General features: G+C 40.0%; 1 protein-coding gene across 7 annotated transcripts in view; it reads right to left on the reverse strand.

Annotated features, from left to right (window-relative positions):
* Positions 1-18,575, reverse strand: part of ACACA (acetyl-CoA carboxylase alpha) — a 272,316-nt gene that overhangs the window by 141,278 nt on the left and 112,463 nt on the right. For all 7 annotated transcript variants that reach the window (XM_067717545.1, XM_067717544.1, XM_067717547.1 and 4 more), the window contains 13 exons: positions 17,692-17,901; positions 14,007-14,177; positions 12,847-13,008; positions 12,047-12,210; positions 8,107-8,257; positions 6,788-6,891; positions 4,920-5,001; positions 4,314-4,459; positions 2,779-2,929; positions 2,469-2,603; positions 1,970-2,116; positions 991-1,179; positions 329-429 (listed from right to left, as the gene is read on the reverse strand). In XM_067717545.1, the coding sequence (XP_067573646.1) occupies positions 329-429; positions 991-1,179; positions 1,970-2,116; positions 2,469-2,603; positions 2,779-2,929; positions 4,314-4,459; positions 4,920-5,001; positions 6,788-6,891; positions 8,107-8,257; positions 12,047-12,210; positions 12,847-13,008; positions 14,007-14,177; positions 17,692-17,901 (1,913 nt within the window). The remainder of the gene's footprint in view (positions 1-328; positions 430-990; positions 1,180-1,969; positions 2,117-2,468; positions 2,604-2,778; positions 2,930-4,313; positions 4,460-4,919; positions 5,002-6,787; positions 6,892-8,106; positions 8,258-12,046; positions 12,211-12,846; positions 13,009-14,006; positions 14,178-17,691; positions 17,902-18,575) is intronic.

Genomic DNA, 18,575 nt, shown 5'->3' on the forward strand with positions numbered 1-18,575 from the left:
CATAAGCTAAGGAGAATAAATATCAAATGGGGCCCTATGCCAGAAGAAAAATTAGGAGTTTCATGGAAATTGCAAGGAAAAAGAAAACAATGAGATTGTTGTGCCTTAATAACTGACAGAAAGATGCAGAGTAAAGCCATCAGAAACACTGAGTATGAGAGCTAGCTCACGAGTCTAAGATATTTAGTAGATATAACAGATTTTCTAAGATAGAGGTGCTTTCTAATTTCTCTAAGTCAAACCTGAAGTAAACCTCTTTGTGACTACTCAGAAGAAAGGAAGGTATGGGGATGCGCAGGTCTGGGAATCTGGAGTTCCATGTAACTACCTCTGCACCAGCTGGACAATGCTCTGAGTGTTCATGAAGAAGACTTCCCGTTCAGATTTCCGGTTCAACGTAGCTGCGTGGCTATCTAGGATGTTGGCAATCTAAAGTATAAGAAAGGGAAAAAAAATGAAGCCCAGCATAGTAAAAGGACCCAAAGCATTAGCCTGCATGGCATCAACACTAGGAATCTTCTTAATTGTAACAGGACAGTTTCTATCTTTCACATGTCGAGAGTAGCTGCAAGTTACCTGGTATAGTTTAGGGGCCCATTCATGATAAATAGGAAAGCAAAGGGTAGTAAGTATGCTGCTGAGATAGTAAGGAAGTCTCTGATGATAGAACTACAAATATCCGCCTACTTTAAATTCACAAGAATACTTCTAATTAAGGCACAGCCCCAAGAACAAAACTCTATGGGATACCAGTATGCTTTCCTCTTAACCACAGATACTTTACATTTCACACACAGTACTTACCTTATTGGGCTTGTATCATGAAGCAGTTTTGTAAAGGGCACAATGATTAAACAATCCTTAAACAATGATTAAACTTCAAAAGCACAACATCCAGACAGTAAGGAGGATCCAAACAGGAAGGAATCCTACAACATGAACTCTAGCACGGGCAGCCAGTAGAAAATGACAGTGTTACTCTATAAATACCTGCTGGCTGGGAAACTGACAGAGGACTGATGTGATGTTGCTAGCATACTGAGCCATTTCCTTCTTGATAGACTTCTCCACATTGGGGGGGATACGACCAGAGACACTGGTCATGATATCTTGCAGTTCTAGGAGAGGCAAGGAGGGATCTCTGAGGGTCTTCATCAACCGTTCAACCCAGTCTTTTACCTGAGAAGAAGGAAATAATAAAATAGGAACCAGACAAAATTAACACAATCCCCCAAATAAAATAATATATCTGAATTCACTACCATATAGTACAGGAGTACCGTGCTTTATTGTGCGTTGCTTTACTGTACTTCGCAAATATTGCATTTTTTACAAATTTCAATTTGTAAAACCCTGTGTTGAGCACCATTTTTCCAACAGCATTTGCTCACTTTATGTCTCTGTGTCACATTTTGGTAATTCTTGCACTGTTTCAAACCCTCCACCAGCAAAAAGATTACAACTCAATGAAGGCTCAGATGATTAGCATTTATTAGCAACAGAACATTTTTTAATTTAGGCATGTACATTTTTTTAGACATAATGCTATTGCACACTTAACAGACTACAGTATAGTGTAAACATAACTTCTCTATGCACTGGGAAGCCAAAAAATTCATGTGACTTGCTTTCTTGTAATACATGCTTTATCGCGGTGGTCTGGAACCAAACCCACAATATCTCCGAGGTATGCCTGTACTTACTTTGAAATTGCAATATAAGCACCTAACATTGTCCTTATTCTCTGGTTTAAATCCCAATTACATGCGAAGTCAATAACAGAGATAAGAAGCAGGGATTTAAAGACTTCAAATCCCACAGCTAATGGTGGGAGAGTTTCGGATCAAACAGCTTTTTCTCCCTCTTAAAAAAAAATCCTTACGTGACTTTTAAACTATCTTAGAGAACAGGTACCCTATTATGTATACGCCTTCCCCCACACCACCTCCCCAAGAAAAGTGATTCATACCCTGCTGCTAAAGAAAGGATCTGGAAGGCAGTATCCATTCATCACGTTGACCAAATTATCCAGGACATAGTGGAATACTCGATGCAGCTTCTCGCCTCTGAGTGCTGTGCTCTGGATCCGCGGCAGACTGCCTGTGTGAAGCTCAGCCTGTCAATCCCAATGAGAGATCAAGTCATCCACTACCTTCTATTCAGGGTACAACACACCACTGCAACTTAGATTCATCATGCAAAATCAAGACTCCTCTTCACCATACCCAGCTACAAGGAGAGAAGTCAACAGAGGAAGCATCATAAGGAAGATCATGGAATCTTAGTATCATAACTCTTACAAATTCTAGTTCCATAATACCAAAGGCACACATACAAGCCCTAAGATCGGGCTAAAAAGCTTAAGGAAAAACTGGAAAACCAAGGACTGAAATCACTTGCCTTTCCAAACTACTGTTACCGTGTAATCAGCTCTTGGAGAGCAATATTAAAAGTATCTTCCTACTCACCTGCTGGACCTTGCTGGGGTTGTCCAGCTGCATTTTGGCTATTACACAGCCCGGGTCAAGAGCTGCTCCAGGCCGCTTGACATAATGGATACAGCCAGACTCTGCAGCTGTTAAGGTCATTACCATCTTCATGACCTACAGTGAAAAATAAAATCTCTTAGGACCTAGCTTTAGGGATTAATGACAGCTACTGACACTTCCCCTTTCTATTTTCTACTTCCTTTCTGTTACTCTTGAGTCCTAGTCAATTCCAGCCAACTCTTGTCCCACCTTCCCTCCCATGGCCCGGAAGCCCAATCACCACCCTGACCTCGATCTCAGCATAGCACTGGCCAGCAAACACATGGCCTCCATCCTCCACAATGTACTGGATTAACTTCCCAGCAGAAGGTGAGCGCATCACCGAAGGGTCATTTTCCTTCTCAAACACACAGGTTTTGTTGCCAATCGTGATGCGATACCTAGGAGATAAGTGGGAGTATGTAAGTCAATAAAGCACCTCAAATTGTAAAAGATAATGGTAGGATAATGTCAATCTTAAAAAAAAACCCTGAAAACTTCATTCTACACACACACACACACACACACACACACACACACACACACACACACAGCATTTATTGGATCCCTTTTTTTAAAAAAAAATTTATTTATTTGGTTGCACTGGGTCTTAGTTGCGGCTCACGGGCTCCTATATTTGCGGCTTGCTGGCTCCTTAGTTGTGGCAGGTGGGCTCCTCAGTTGCAGCACGCATGTGGGATCTAGTTCCCTGTCCAGGGATCCAACCTGGGCCCCCTGAATTGGGAGCGCAGAGTCTTAACCACTGCGCCACCGGGGAAGTCCCTTGCATCTTTGTTTACAATGCCGAATAACCCAAATTTCCTTCAATAAGGGTCAGATTAAATAAATTATGATACATCCATATAATGGAATAATATACGACCATTAAAAAGAATAGGTACCTCCATCAAGAAAAAAAAATGAAGGTGATGCTGATGTAATAGCTACCATTTTTTGAACTCTTATTATATCACAGACAATGTTCTACAACCTTTCCATGTGTTAATTCAGTTAATTACCACAGCCACACTGCATGATTGGTGTTGAACAGTATAAAAGATGTTAAAGGAAAACATAAGGTACAGAACTAAATGTTATTTTTATTTGTGAATATATTTAAAAGAAAAACAGTATGTACATATATGTAACTTGTATATACATATAAAATTTCTGCAAAAACATATGAGACTGTTAACAGTGGTAGCATATAAAAAGGGGAATTTATTTTTCATTGTCTGCCCACACAGAAGTGGCGGAGAGACAATTTTTTAAAATTCATTCGTTTGTTCATTCATTCATTCATTCATTCATTTATGGCTGCATTGGGTCTTCGTTGCTGAGCACGGGCTTTCTCTAGTTGCGGCAAGTGGGAGCTGCTCTTCGTTGTGGTGCGCAGTCTTCTCATTGCCGGGGCTTCAGTAGTTGTGGCATGCGGGCTTTGGTAGTTGTGGCTCACAGGCTCTACAGCACAGGCTTAGTAGTTGTGGCACACGGGCTTAGCTGCTCCGCAGCATGTGGGATCTTCCAGGACCAGGGCTCGAACCTGTGTCCCCTGCATTGGCAGGCAGATTCTTAACCACTGCGCCACCAGGGAAGCCCAGAGTCAATGTTTTTAATTATAAATACTTCTTAATACTCTTGAAATTTTTGTTAAGTGCATGTACTATTTTTTTTTTAATTAGAATAGAATCCACAAAAAGACCTTGAAAAATCCCAAGAGTTAGTGACTACTCAGAGAAGAGACTGATACAATGACCAGCAAATGGACCTTAAACAGCCACTCACCTATCCACCTCCTCCTTCATGTATGTGGTATAACTGCTGCCATCATAGGACAAGAGCAGTCCTCCATCACTCAGCCGATGCACATCTACTTCCACACATGAGCCATTCATGATCACCACGTAGGAGTTCGGGGACTGTCGCGTCACCTGTAGGAAATGAGACCCCGAAGAGACAAGTCAGTGTGTCCCTTCCAGGGGGAGTCCCAGACAAAATTTCGGTATCTCAGAGATCTAGGTAAGAAAGCTCTGCCAGAGAGGAAGGAAATTCATGGCACTGGTGCTCTGAACACTAGTGTCTGTGGGCATGGCTCAGCCTTGCTGCAAGCAAAGAGGGGGGACCTTAGATGCATCTCCCTGCTCTGGTTGCTCTCTGTCTCCTTTATCTCTTGGCTGCATATGTGAAATTAAGCAACAGCTAAAACATTTTCAGAGAATCATAAAATACTGCTTTGACACAAGGCTACTGATACTAACAATGACTATAATTTCACTAACACCCAGCCCTGCAGTAAACCAAACTTTCACCCCATCTCTTGACCTAAAGGAAGCAGGCTGACAAAGAGAGAGGCAAAAAGTACAACATTGGCTTCAGTGGGGTTCAGCATACCTTCAGTACATACTTGACTCCCTCATAGATAAGTTCAACATCTACTGTATTCAGAAGTGTATGAGCAGAAAGGACTTGACCCCTGAAAGAACAACGTGAGAGACACTTCTAGAAAGTTCTAAAAGTTTACAAGGGAATCTCAAAGGTTATCAGTTATAGCATTTCCTGGAATAGTAAGATTGAAAACAACCTAAAGGACCATCATCATTAAGGGACTGATATATAAATTACAAAAAAGCCATATAATGGAATATTATGCAGCCATTAAAAAAGAAAGATGAAGCCCTTTATGCACTAACATGAAATACTCTCTAAAATACACAGTTAAATGAAAAAAGCAAGTGAAATTGTGTAGGACAGCTTCAGAGTATGCTACCACTTGTGCTTAAAAAAAATAGGTGGTAGGAAGAAACAAATATTACATATATATGCTTATATAACTTACCATATGTCTGAAAGATTACAGACAGAAACTGGTAACTTGGGTTGACTACAGGGAAGGAAACTGGGTGGCCAGGGAACAGAGGTAAGAAGGAAACCTTTCACTACATACCTTTTTGTGCCTTTTGAATTTTAAACCATGTGAATATATTATCTGTTCTTAAAAATAAATAAAATTAAAACTTAAAAAAATTTTGAGAAAAGCTCCAGTGCAATCAACCCTCATCTACCCCTATCAACTGAATTTTATTTGGGGTCTTAAAAAATAAAGGCAGTAGGCCATGGCTGGGTGGAGGGGAAAGGGAAGGACATTGCCAAGGAAGGAAAGAAACACTATCTCTTAAGAAAGACTTTGATAATAATTAAAGGAGGGAGTAAAAATGCAAGTGAGGCAAGTTGTTAATAATGGGTGAATCTGGACAAAGAATACATAGAAGTTGTTTGTATTATTCACGCAATTCTTCTATAAATCTGAAATTATTTCAAAACACAAGTTTTAAAAATAAATTTAAAGTAACGTTAAAAAGGTAAGGGGAGCTCGTAGAGGAGAGATTACGTGTGACATATCTGTACACCAGTAGGGAAACCATTTAACTAGGTTAGAGATTGCACGTTGAAGAACAGAAATGAGTACGGCTCGAGTGGTAAAAAGGCGCCATAGTATATAGGGAGTTGGAAGTCACTCTGAGGGATTTAGATCTGATACAGAAGGGGAATGTGAGCTGATGAAGGTTTTAGTGCGTAAGTGTAACATAGTGAAAGATTTTCCTGGTAAGACTTGAACTGAAATCTCAGTTCAATTTTTAAAATTTTGTTTCTTTTCTTCCTTTCAGACACCTCAAAATGGAGCTGATGTGAGTCTAACAACACAGAAAGAATTAAAGTGCCTGTGATTAAAGTGCTATCAAATGATTAGCCTTGTGGACAATTCCTCCAGGGACTCAAAGGCAGAGCTCAGTCTTCAGAACCAGTGTTGGAAATGAGTTTAGCCCCACACGTACTTGAGAGACTCATGAGGTCATCTTGAATATCAGCCTCAATTATTAATTCCTGAAATTTTACAGGTCATATATGAAATATTCAGGGTTCCTTGCTAGAGTAAAACACCAGATTTTCATCACCAGGGCTTGGAGAGATTTGATGCTTGTACAGAACAGAATGTTTACTTCAGCTGGACTCCAGTTTTTAAAAAGCAACCTATTCTAACTGTGGTATAAACCAATTTCTAGAATCTGCCCTTAGAGCCCCAAAATCATTTGCCATAAACTCCTACATCCCTTCTCTCCCCTGCCTCCATGGTCAGTGAATAACAAGTAGCACTCACAAGCTGCCAGGAACAGAGAGAAGAATAAATTGGGCCTCTGAACTTCAGTCCTGCACTCAGGACCACTAGTTAGCTTGCACAGACTATGAGAAGCAAAGCCTACCTCTCTAAGGAGTGAAGGAAGTTGGAGATGCTATTCCGCAGGCTCACATCTGCCACGTGGAGAGCCCCACACACAACTCCCAACATGGTGTCAGGTCGCTCTGCCTGAAAAGAAAAAAGAGAGCAGATCAAAAGCAGGGTCACTTGGCACCATGGCCCTCAATTTTAATCAGGCTCAAATGTGCTGTGAAGAATCAGCTACCATTGAGAGTCTCCATCCTTATTGTCCAACTGATATTTTTTTTAGCATTTACCCTTTTTTAAAAGTATTTTTTTTTAATTTTTATTTATTTTATTTATTGATTTTTGGCTGCACTGGGTCTTCATTGCTGCACGTGGGCTTTCTCTAGTTGAGGTGAGCAGGGGCTACTCTTCATTGTGGTGTGCGGGCTTCTCATTGTGGTGGCTTCTCTTGTTTCAGAGCACGGGCTCTAGGCATGCAGGCTTCAGTAGTTGCAGTACGCGGGCTCAGTAGATGTGGTACGCAGGCTCAGTAGTTGTGGCTTGCGGGCCCTAGAGCGCAGGCTCAGTAGTTGTGGCGCACGGGCTTAGTTGCTCCGTGGCATGTGGGATCTTCCTGGATCAGGGCTCGAATCCGTGTCCCCTGCACAGGCAGGCGGATTCTTAACCACTGTGCTACCAGGGAAGCCCCCAACTGATTTTTGAGACAAAAACACATTTATTTTTAGAATCTGAATAGAGGTCTCATTTGAATAGAGATGAAAAACACCTTTCCCTCCACCCTCCCTAAGATTTCCACTGAGCCAATCGAAGAGTAGCTCAAAAACAAGCTTTTGTCACAAATAAACTTCAAAAGGTACAAAGATTTGGCTACCAATAATCTCAAAGAAAAATGGTGTATAACCAAAATTTGGACCTCCAGCTAATTTACATGAATCTAACAATTTTATACAAAATCTTGAGTAATTTATATTAGCCCAGCGATTCAGGAACAAAGGGTAACTTCTGTTGATTAAAATGAGGCCCCTCTTATCAGTGCTTGGTAGATAGATGTAGAAGTTGGTAACTCTGAACCAGATTTAACATCAAGTGAGGAAAGAGAAAGTATTTCAATCCCTGCGTGCCTCTCTTCAAATATACCCTTGGAAGTAATACTACAACCTATAAAGTGACTGTGTAACACAGGCACAAGAACTCTTACAGTGCTAAAATCACACTGACTCCTAGATTTTTCCACATAGACCAAGAACGATTCAGATTAGAATCAAATAACATTATCTAGCAGCATGGACTGATCACACCACAAGCCTATAAAAACCCAATCCCAGAAGTTGTTTGTGTAAGTGGAGAAATACACACCTGTACTTTTTCTGCTATCAGTCTGTCCAGCCAGCCAGTGTCAATTCTATTCATCTGAAAGCTTTCAGTCTCCAACAATTTGATCAGGTATTCGACTGTAGTTCGAAAGTCGCCCCGGATAGATAGTTCCTTCAAAGCCACCACCATGTTTCTGGGAGAAGGATAGAAGCAGATCTGTTTCAGCAACAAATGTTCTAGTGTTTTTCAATAACTTTCAAGAATTGTTTCATTCCTTTAGAGTTTCAGGAGGCGGGGGAGAGAGACAGACAGTTCCAAGAACAAATGAGGGTGCAGATATATATGTGCTTATTCCAGATAGAATTTTCAAGAACTCAGCAAACTTATGAGTCTGATTAATATTACCATAAGAGCATCAGCAGATCACATACATTTCATTGTATGGAATACAGAACAAATTATCTGCAAACCACCCAGTTTTCACTGTTCCCATCATCCCATTCATTTATTGCTGGCTAACGAGAATTAGGGCATAATTCCCCCCTCTTTACACCTTTTTTATTTTATTTAGGTAAAGTTTACATTTAATAAAATATACTTAAGTATATTGTTCAGTGAATTTTTACAAATACTAATACCTTAATTTAAAGGTTTTCATACAATGGAGGTAACTGGCTGGGGAAAGTCAGGTATTATTAGCCTGACACTGCATGTGAGAGTGGTGGTTTTTTTTAAGCTGCATTTTAGCCATCTGTGGAATGACTTGCTCATTACTTTGATTACTTTCCAATTAAGTGTTAAATGATCTAACTTTAACAAAATTTCAAATACCATGGGGTTTTTCCCTGTATACTTCTGCCCAGTGTTATGCTGAACAGGGCAGGTCCCTACTTCAACAAATATTTATTATGCATCTCACAGACTCAAGACACATACTAGACTCTTAAGGGAGAGAGAATGTGGAGACAATAATCACTTTAAAAATATATGACAGGGCTTCCCTGGTGGCGCAGTGGTTGAGAGTCCGCCTGCTGATGCAGGGGACACGCACGGGTTCCTGCCCCGGTCCGGGAAGATCCCACATGCCGCGGAGCGGCTAGGCCCGTGAGTCATGGCCACTGAGCCTGCGCGTCTGGAGCCTGTACTCCGCAATGGGAGAGGCCACAACAGTGAGAGGCCCACGTACCGCAAAAAATTAAAAAATAAAAAATAAAAAAATATATATATATATGACATAATATCATAAATACCAGTAGAGAGAGATAAGCAAAGTGTGGAGTGGTTCTAAGAGGGGAGAAAATCCACCTCCCTATGGTTTCATAAAGAATGTGAGATCTGACATAGAAAACAAACTTGTGGTTACCATAAGGGGAAAGGGAGGGGGGAGGGATAAATTAGGAACATAAGATTAAGTGATACAAACTACTATACAAAATAGATAAGCAACATGTTTTTACTGAATAGCATGGGGAACTATATTGAATATCTTGTAATTACCTATAATGGAAAATAATCTGAAAAGAACATATATATATAACTGAATCACTTTGCTGTACACCTGAACTAATACAATATTGTAAATCAACTATTCTTCAATTAAAAAAAAGAAAAAGAATGTGGGATCTGAAATGGGATAAAAGTTAAGCTGGGATTATGACTGTGACAGAAATATTCTTCCAAGTGGTCCAGGAGTTCTCAGCCTAGAACATTATTCCGTTTCCCACCTCTACCCTCCTCTCTATGCCCTATCTCAGCCTGGCTTATTCCTATACATATTTCAGATATCAATCTAGAGGTCACTTCCTTTTGCGAAAACAACCCTGACCCTTTCTGGACTGAGTTAGCTGACTCAGCTCTACGCTCCTATAACACCCTTATGTAATCCCACTATCAGAGACGGCACTTCCTACACTGTGTTCAATTGCTTATTTGCCTCTCTTACTCTGGATCATAAAGTTCCATGAGGGCACAGACCCTATCTTGATCCTCATTATATTGTCAGAGCCATTAGATATTCAGTAAATATTTGTGAATGGATGGACAGAGGGAGTAGCAAGAACAAAGGGAAAAAGGAAATAAATTAGGGGTTGTGTTCAGGGAATGTTATGATTGAAGCAGAGGGTATGAGGACAGGAATGAGGGGCAAGTCCATTCATCCAACAAACATCTACTGAGTGCTTACTATGTTCAGGGGACACAGCAGCAACAAGACAGACACGGTCTTGTTCTCACGGTATTTAGATTACAGTCTGCGGGAAATATGGGTTGGGGCTATTCTGGAGAAGAATATGAACACCAAGCAGAAGAATATAGACCTAATATAATGAAGAAAGAAGAAACAAACTCTGAGCTGAAGAATGAACTTTAGCATGGTATTAAGAAGCAAGTTTAGGGACTTCCCTGGCTGTCCAGTGGTTAAGACTCTGCGATTCCACTACAGGGGGGTGTGAGTTCGATCCCTGGTCGGGGAACTAAGATCCCACGTGTCACAAAGCGCGGCCAAAAAAGAAGGGCAAGCTTATTGTAGAGACCATAATTTTCATATGCTAAACATTAACCTGGTAGCTTTACACTGTAGAGAAATGTACAGAGCAGGTCAGGAAGTAAGGAGCAAGGCTTTTGGAGCAGGTCATAAGACATGTCCTGTAGAGAATGCTCAGTGGCGTGCCAATCAGGACTGGAAACCTAAATACCAATAGCGGCCACTCTGGGGATGTAAATGAGTGAGGCAGACTGGACGGCAGCTGTGTGAACTAGAGAGTTCGTGTTTCTTCTAAAGGAAGCAGTCACACAAAGCTTCAGTTAACTTTTGCCAAGTGGAATACAAAACCAACCGTCATCCCGTTCTTTTAAGGGAAGACAGAAATCCATGTATTTACTTCAATCTCCCAATTTTTAAATATTGGTGATTTAAAAAAACTAACACTCTACAAGACAATCAAAACACATCTGTGGCTGTGACTAGTCGGAAAGCCACCAATTTGCAAGCTCTAGTGTAAACCTTCTTCACTTTGGCAAAGCAGGATAGGACTGAAAGAAAAATAAAAAGGCAACTTTTATGCCAGTTGGTTTTTCTGGTAGCATTGCTTTAATTCTGAAAACTCCACTTATAGTTTTGAATAAGTGGGAAGAGTTGTAGAGGACAAAATAGAGAAAATTTGAGGTTTCCCAACTTCTAAACACATTATTAAAAACCAACATTATTAATAAATACTTACTGATTACACAATCTATGTGTGCAGTTTAAAGGTCAAAGGAATAGTATTAAATGCTTGGTTCAAGGAAATAGACAATTAAAAAATAGAACTAGATCAATTTTGGATAGATCTTCTAAAATATCTAACCTGTCAAAATTACCTCCTAGAGCCCTACTTTTCAGGCAAGCAAAACTGCTATTAAATATTTAATGTTTACCCTCAATAGAATATTAACTAATACCTATGATATACCAGTTATATTATACACTGTGTGTGTATTTCATAGCTCACTGAGGTCTCTCATATAAGCAATGTGGACAGTCCCCTTATGCCCTTTTCATGTAATAAGCAGTTTCATTTTATTATTTTAAATGGCTACGGGACATTTACAGCTATACCTTTATTTTGATGACAAATAACAGGTCTTATCTCTGACATATGTCAAGTTCTTGGACAAGAATCTACCTCCACCCCCAAATGACAACATCATTTCTACAGAAAAATATGATATTTTTAAAGCAATCAATTTTATAAGTTTATTAAAAACATTGAAAGCAAAAATACTTGAAAATGCTCAGGGCAACAGACAGAAAAACATCTGCCAAACACTGAATAAATTTAATACAACATGAATGTAAGTACAGTCAAAGATATATTTCTTCAAGAAGGTTATTCATATTAGTACTTTTATAGCAATACATGATTCCCATTCCCATGCTCACACCTTCATTGAAGATTAGCACAAGTTTATTCTCTGAAATGCAATCAAATGCTATTATACTCACGAAATTGCTTCCTCTCGGTTTTCTCCCCAGGAAAAGCAGTGACCGAACTGAGAATCAGCAAATTCATGAAGTCCCCCTGCAGCAGCAACACTGAAATAGCCCCAAACGTTCTTATTGCTGCGGAAATTCAGTTCCTGAACTGTTCCTGAGCTGGGCTTAAAACCCTATTAGAAGATTCACAGATATAGAGAACAAACAAGTGGTTAACAAGAGGGAGAGGGAAGGAAGGAAAGGAAATATAGGGGTAGAGGATTAAGAAATACAAACCACTAGATATAAAATAAATAAACTACAGGAGTATTGTACAGCACAGGGACTATAGTCAGTACTTTATAATAACTTAAAATGAAGTATACTGAATCACTATGTTGTATACCTGAAACTAATATAATATTGTAAATTAACTACATGCAATAAATTTTTTAAATCAAAAAAAAAAAACCCTGTTAGAGAATGAAGAATATGAGATATTATATTTCCAAGGAAGAGAACATTCATATACTTATTGTTCAGGTTCTGTGTAATCACACACACACAAAAGCAGAAATGATACACAAAAATCATAAAGGCTTGCGAGCCAATGTCCAGTGCTACAGACCCACTAAGGACTCTACAGTGACTAAATAGGTCTAAGTGACCAATGGAACAGTGATTACTTATTTGTCTGCTCTTATGAAGCCTCTATGAATTTCCTTCTCCAGAGGAAGTCCCAAGATATTTCAGATATGCCCTCAGATAGCATCTTAAAATTAAAGTTCACAGGGAAAAAAAAAGTGTAAACCTTTTAAGTGATGGGTTACCTCATCTGGATTTTCACTAGTGATCCGAGCAGCAATAACGTGGCCCCTTGGGCAAGGAACATGAGCAGAATTTTCAAAATCAATGGGAGCATCACCCCAGGGAGATACCCCATACATCATACGGATATCCTTGATTCTATACAAAGGGATCCCCATGGCAATCTGAAAGGTCATAAAACACACATCACTCATTTTTCACAGTTACTTGCCTTAAAATGTGGAAGCTATCAGATTTCTCATTTCAGTAGCCACCACCTAAAACACCCTATTTTTATAGCCTGCATCCTACATCATGGAATAGGTGACTCTAAGTTACTTGAAACAAAACACACGTAAGGTGTTAAATACTCCCCACTCCTTAAAAAGTCCCCAAATCCCTAAAGCAATAGACATGAGCTTCCCTCTAATTGTCATTTCCCCATCAAGGGATCAGAATGAAAATATCCAAGGGAAGAGTCAGTGTCAGTGGCTCTCCAAGTTCAGACAGCTCAGAAGTCCTAACTATGTCATAATTACTTCATAATTATCGCCACAAACCACTGGAGAAAGTATGTAAATCTTTATTTACTGGGTTCCTTAACAGGGACCACTGGGGACCAGAAGGGGTTCTCAATGTGGGCAAAGAATATGTTATTTACAAATAATATCAAACTTCATCATGAACTATTACTGCTTCCCATAGCATTTGTTTCCTGGGCTGAATGGAGAAAATAATATTGACAGCCAGCACTTTAAACATTATAAAAATGAATGTGTGCTGCCACACTCTTGCCATGAACAACCTCAGCCACCACTCTAAGGTGGAATTGCTTCAATTTAGAACACTAGGAAAAAGGAGTAGAGGACCATTACGATGTTTGTAAGGTTTCCTACAATTTAAACAACTGAGTAAAGCATATTATTTGTTAAGTTTCTTTCTGATATATGACATTTTATATCAGATGTGTCTGGTTAAAAAATAATAATATTCCTAGATTTGTACCATATCAGGAAAACCAACCCACACATCCCAAGCCATAGAGTGCAAGAGATGAACATTACACGAGACTCAGATAAGGGGCGTCTTCTCTTAACAGACGCTACTTGAACCAGTTTTGCAGGCATCTCTGACATTCCAAACTTCTGTAAGCAACTCTCTGATCAAGAGCAGGGTGACTCACCTGGAGCTGTGCCGCAGGGAGGTTGACATCGGCCACCATCTCTGTACAAGGGTGCTCCACCTGTAGCCGAGGGTTCAGTTCCAGAAAGTAGAAGCTGCCATCCTGGCTGTAGAGGTATTCCACAGTCCCAGCACTCACATAACCAACCATTTTGGCAAGTTTCACCGCACACTCAAAGAAGAAAGATAAGGCAACATAAGTATGTCACCTTGTCCAGCTGATGGGCTACTACTTATCTATACCTTCTCCCTCTCAAAGAGCCAGTGTTTATAAAGGCTTTTAGCCATGTGAGTGAATTTCACCCTCTCTGATTAAAACACCATGGGAGATTCTGCACTGTACACTTGTTCCTAGTATTTATAGTATTCTTCCTAGAATACGAGAAATTCTTCCTAGAAACATGGCTGTCCAGCTAGAGACTAGATTTTCTACCCTCCCTTAAAGCAAGTGACTAAGTTTTAACCAATGCAACGTCAGCATTGGTGAGTGATATGCATAATCCCTGAATCATGTTTTGAAAAGGAATTGCTTGTCCTCTATTCCTGGCTTTTCCCCTTCTATGGACTAGAACATGGTCATGACAGTGCAAGCCCGTTTCACCATGCAGATGAGAACATACTAAGAATGACAAAACAAAACAAAAAGAACCTGAATCCCAAGATGGTCTCATGGAGCAGCATGGTCCTACTGGTCCTGGAGAGATCACCTCAGATTATGATTGGAAGGAAAAATAAACTTCTATCCTATTGCGTGGTTGTACTTTTTTGGATCTCTTTATTACAATAGCTTAACCTGTACCCTAATCAATACAGAAACTATTAAATTCAGGTAGGATGCTGATATTTAAAAAAATTAAAGCATGTGATGCTGACTTAACAACAGGGTAGCAGCTCTCAAGGAAACAGATGCTGCAGACTGGAAAACTGGTGGCCTCCTTGTTAGGCATAAGAAAACATTTGGGAAACGGTCTCCTACAATAACTTGGAATGCGGACAAAACACCAACTAAGCCCTAAGAAAAGTGGTTAGAAAATGTCAGAATGTGAAAAAAACCAAATGCCTTTGTATCCCCAAACCAGAAGATTAGATTCTCACCCTGAAGCAACCCAGTGCCAAAGATCAAGTCAAGGGGGCTGCTTTAGTATCAGCTGGCCTCAAGGTAGTCAGTACTGAATTGAGGAGAGAAAGAGGGCTGAACACAGAAGGAAGTAAATAAAGAGGAAAAGTTACGATGTCCAGAAATCTTGAGTGTGGTTACTCCTACCTAAAGCTGAATAGAAGCAAAGAGTCCAGAAACATACTAAGTTTTGACGGAATTGTATTTCTAAACAAACCACAAATCTGGCTTTCAAAACCCATGATGGATAATCACAGTCATCTGTGTGGCCCCAACCCTGCACCAGCAGGAAGTGAGCGGTGAAAGCTCTGCCAAAGAAAGCATGGTCTCCAAAGCTCAGTCATAGAGGACCGTGAACAAGGAAGAACTTCCCAGAGAAAAAGGCCTTAACGGTGCCTTGAGGAATGACAGGCAAAGAATTTACTTCCAGAGAGCAGAACCAGGGGCAGCCAGAGGGCTAATGGAGGTATTACTCCACCACATGACAGGAAATCACCACAATTCCTACCTAGAAGAATTTGATAACTGCTATGGATCAGTGATTATTGCCTCTTTTTCATTCTTCTTTTTACCGAATGGGAGTTATCCTGTTCCTACTCCACCACTGTATATGGCAAAAGGAGGAATCACAAGGGGTAGGTAACTTGTATTCTAGGTCACTGGCCCATACAAAGCCACATGTACATATAACAGAGAGGACTGTACATTACCTAGAGAGTTGGACTTTGGGCTGAATATAGCAACTAGGTGGGACTTTGGGCTGTCTTCTTTGGGGAAAGGCTAAGAATGTTCCAAGAGTGACAAAAAGGGTGTGAAAGGATAATGGGTAGCCAGAGGAGCAGACACAGATTGTTAAATGCCCTCCAGTAATTTTTCATTGCGTCATCCATTTAGTAATAGAATCTCCTGAATTTCAGCTGAGCATATGGCCACCCAGCTAGTGACTACAATTCCTAACATCCCTTGCAGCTAGGTGTGATTGTGTAACTGAATGTTGTCCAGTGAAAAGTGAGCAGAAGTAATACGTGTGACTTCTGGCTCATATTTTTATATGCTTGCCTTCCAAGTCCTCTCTTTCCCCCTCCCACAGGCTACAGTGTGAACATATTCTTGCGAGCTAGCTTCAATCATAAGGTAATGACACCCTAGAACAAGGGTTGGCAAACTTTTTCAGTAAGGGCCAGATAATAATTATTTTCAGCTGTGTGGGCCATATAGTCTCTGTCACAACTACTCAACTTTGTCACTGCAGTGATAAGGCAGCCACAGATAAATACATAAATAAATTAGCATGCCGTGTTCCAATAAAATTTTATTTACAGGGACTCCTCTGGTGGTGCAGTTCTTGAGAATCCGCCTGCCTGTGCTGGGGACATGGGTTCGATCCCTGGTCCAGGAAGATCCCACATGCCGCGGAGCAACTGAGCCCGAGCGCCACAACTACTGAGCCTGTGCTCTAGAGCCTGCAAGCCACAACTACTGAGCCCACGTGCTGCAACTACTGAAGCCCACGCACCTAGAGCCCATGCTCCACAACAGGAGAGGCCATTGCAATGAGAAGTCCACGCACCGCAACCAAGAGCAGCCCCCACTCGACACAATTCGAGAAAGCCCACACGTAGCAATGAAGGCCCAATGCAGCCAAAAGTAAAATAAATACATAAATATTAAAAAAAAAACAAAAAACAGAAAAAAAAATTTTTTATTTACAAAATCAGGTGGCAGGTTGGATTTGGCCTGCTAGTTGTAGTTTGCTGACTCCCCTCCTAGTAATAGCAAAGCAGTAAACCGGGGTCCCTGGCACCAGCTCATCTCTGAACTATGATGAGAGAGAGAAATAGAACTTGCACCTTATTTAAGCCACTGTACTTTGGAGGCCTCTTTACTACAGTAGTTAAAGAATCAATCTTAATACACACACAAACACACACACACACACGTAGAAATTAAACTTAAAACACAGATGACCATATATTCAGCTTCTTTGGAATCAGGGAGAAAAAAGATGGAAAACATATCTCCAAAAAGATGAAGATTGAGTCAAGGTTCCAGAAAAGACCATGTTCAGACTCCTAAACTACAGCTATTTCCAAGGGACCCTGTAAAACTGCTGAGAGATTATTTTCCATACAAAAATATAGGCTATGTAAATTTTAAAGATACTTAGAGGAACTTTTAAGAGACAATGGACTTGAACAAATTCATCTGAAGACTAAAGGATAATCAATCTAGAAAATGCAACTACCTGCTTATCATGAGCTTGTTAAAGAACCAGACAATAAGATTAAAAAATCCCAAAACATTTCTCTTCATTATCCCTACTCAAAATAGTACACTGATTTTTTGTCAAAAGCATTAACTAATTTAGAGTTTGAAGTGTTCACTGGTATCTCTACTAGAGGGAGAATAGGAGAATTTTTATTTTATTTTTCCTCTAGGAAAAGGATATAATCTTATCAGTTATCCAGAACCACCGCTTGAAATTCCACTATTCTCAGATTGGCATATGAATTAAATGAGTAGTAGTTTTGTGTAAGAAAACAAAAATTAGAGCTTTTCATATACATACCTGTTCCATATGCTCAAATACTGCTGGAGTAGCAATAGCAGTAGGTGCCTCTTCAATAATCTTCTGATGCCTGCGCTGTACAGAGCAGTCACGACCAAACAGAGAGATAGCGTTGCCATACTGATCTGCTAAGATCTGCACCTCCAGGTGACGAGATTGTTTGGCTAGTCTCATCACAAAGATAGGAGATCCAGGGACTTCAGCTTGAACCTATATTAGAAAAGGAAATAGAACAAATTCTTAAGTGGTAAGCACTTTTTCTATCTTGATAAGCTCCTTCCATTTCAACAGGCAGATGCCTAGAAGTGTCAGGGACCATGTTAATCATTAGAAATACAAAAATAAATAAAATATAGCTCATGCTCTCATCCTTCTTAAAGATACTGCATTCTTAGTTATATAACCAATATTAACTGATAAATACAAAAATGTATGAACATCCAGTGTGTTACAAGGGCAAAGAACAAATATTTTGAAAACACACACACACAAATTCCACAAAAGGGCAAAATACTGCCATCAATTCCAAACAACAAATGTACAACTTGTTCTAGATACTTTCCTGGTTCACATTTCATTATATACAGTATTGTTGTAGTCAAAGGACTTTCATCTTCAGTTTTGAAGCATACTGTCACTAGATACAGAACTCGACACTAGCAATTATTTTCTTTCAGCACTTTAAAGATACTGCAATGTTTTCTGGTTTCCACTGTTTCTACTGAGATGTCAGCTATCAATCTTACTGTTACTCCTTTGAAAGTAATCTTTTTTTCCCGGCTGCTTTAGGATTTTCTCTTTTCTCTGTCTTTTTAGGGGAGTGGAGTGGCAGATTTACTCTGATAAACTTAGATGTGGTTTTCTCTGTACTTCTCCTTGCAGGG

The sequence above is a fragment of the Pseudorca crassidens genome, chromosome 19 (genome assembly GCF_039906515.1).
Source record: "Pseudorca crassidens isolate mPseCra1 chromosome 19, mPseCra1.hap1, whole genome shotgun sequence".
In the NCBI taxonomy this organism is placed as follows: domain Eukaryota; kingdom Metazoa; phylum Chordata; class Mammalia; order Artiodactyla; family Delphinidae; genus Pseudorca; species Pseudorca crassidens.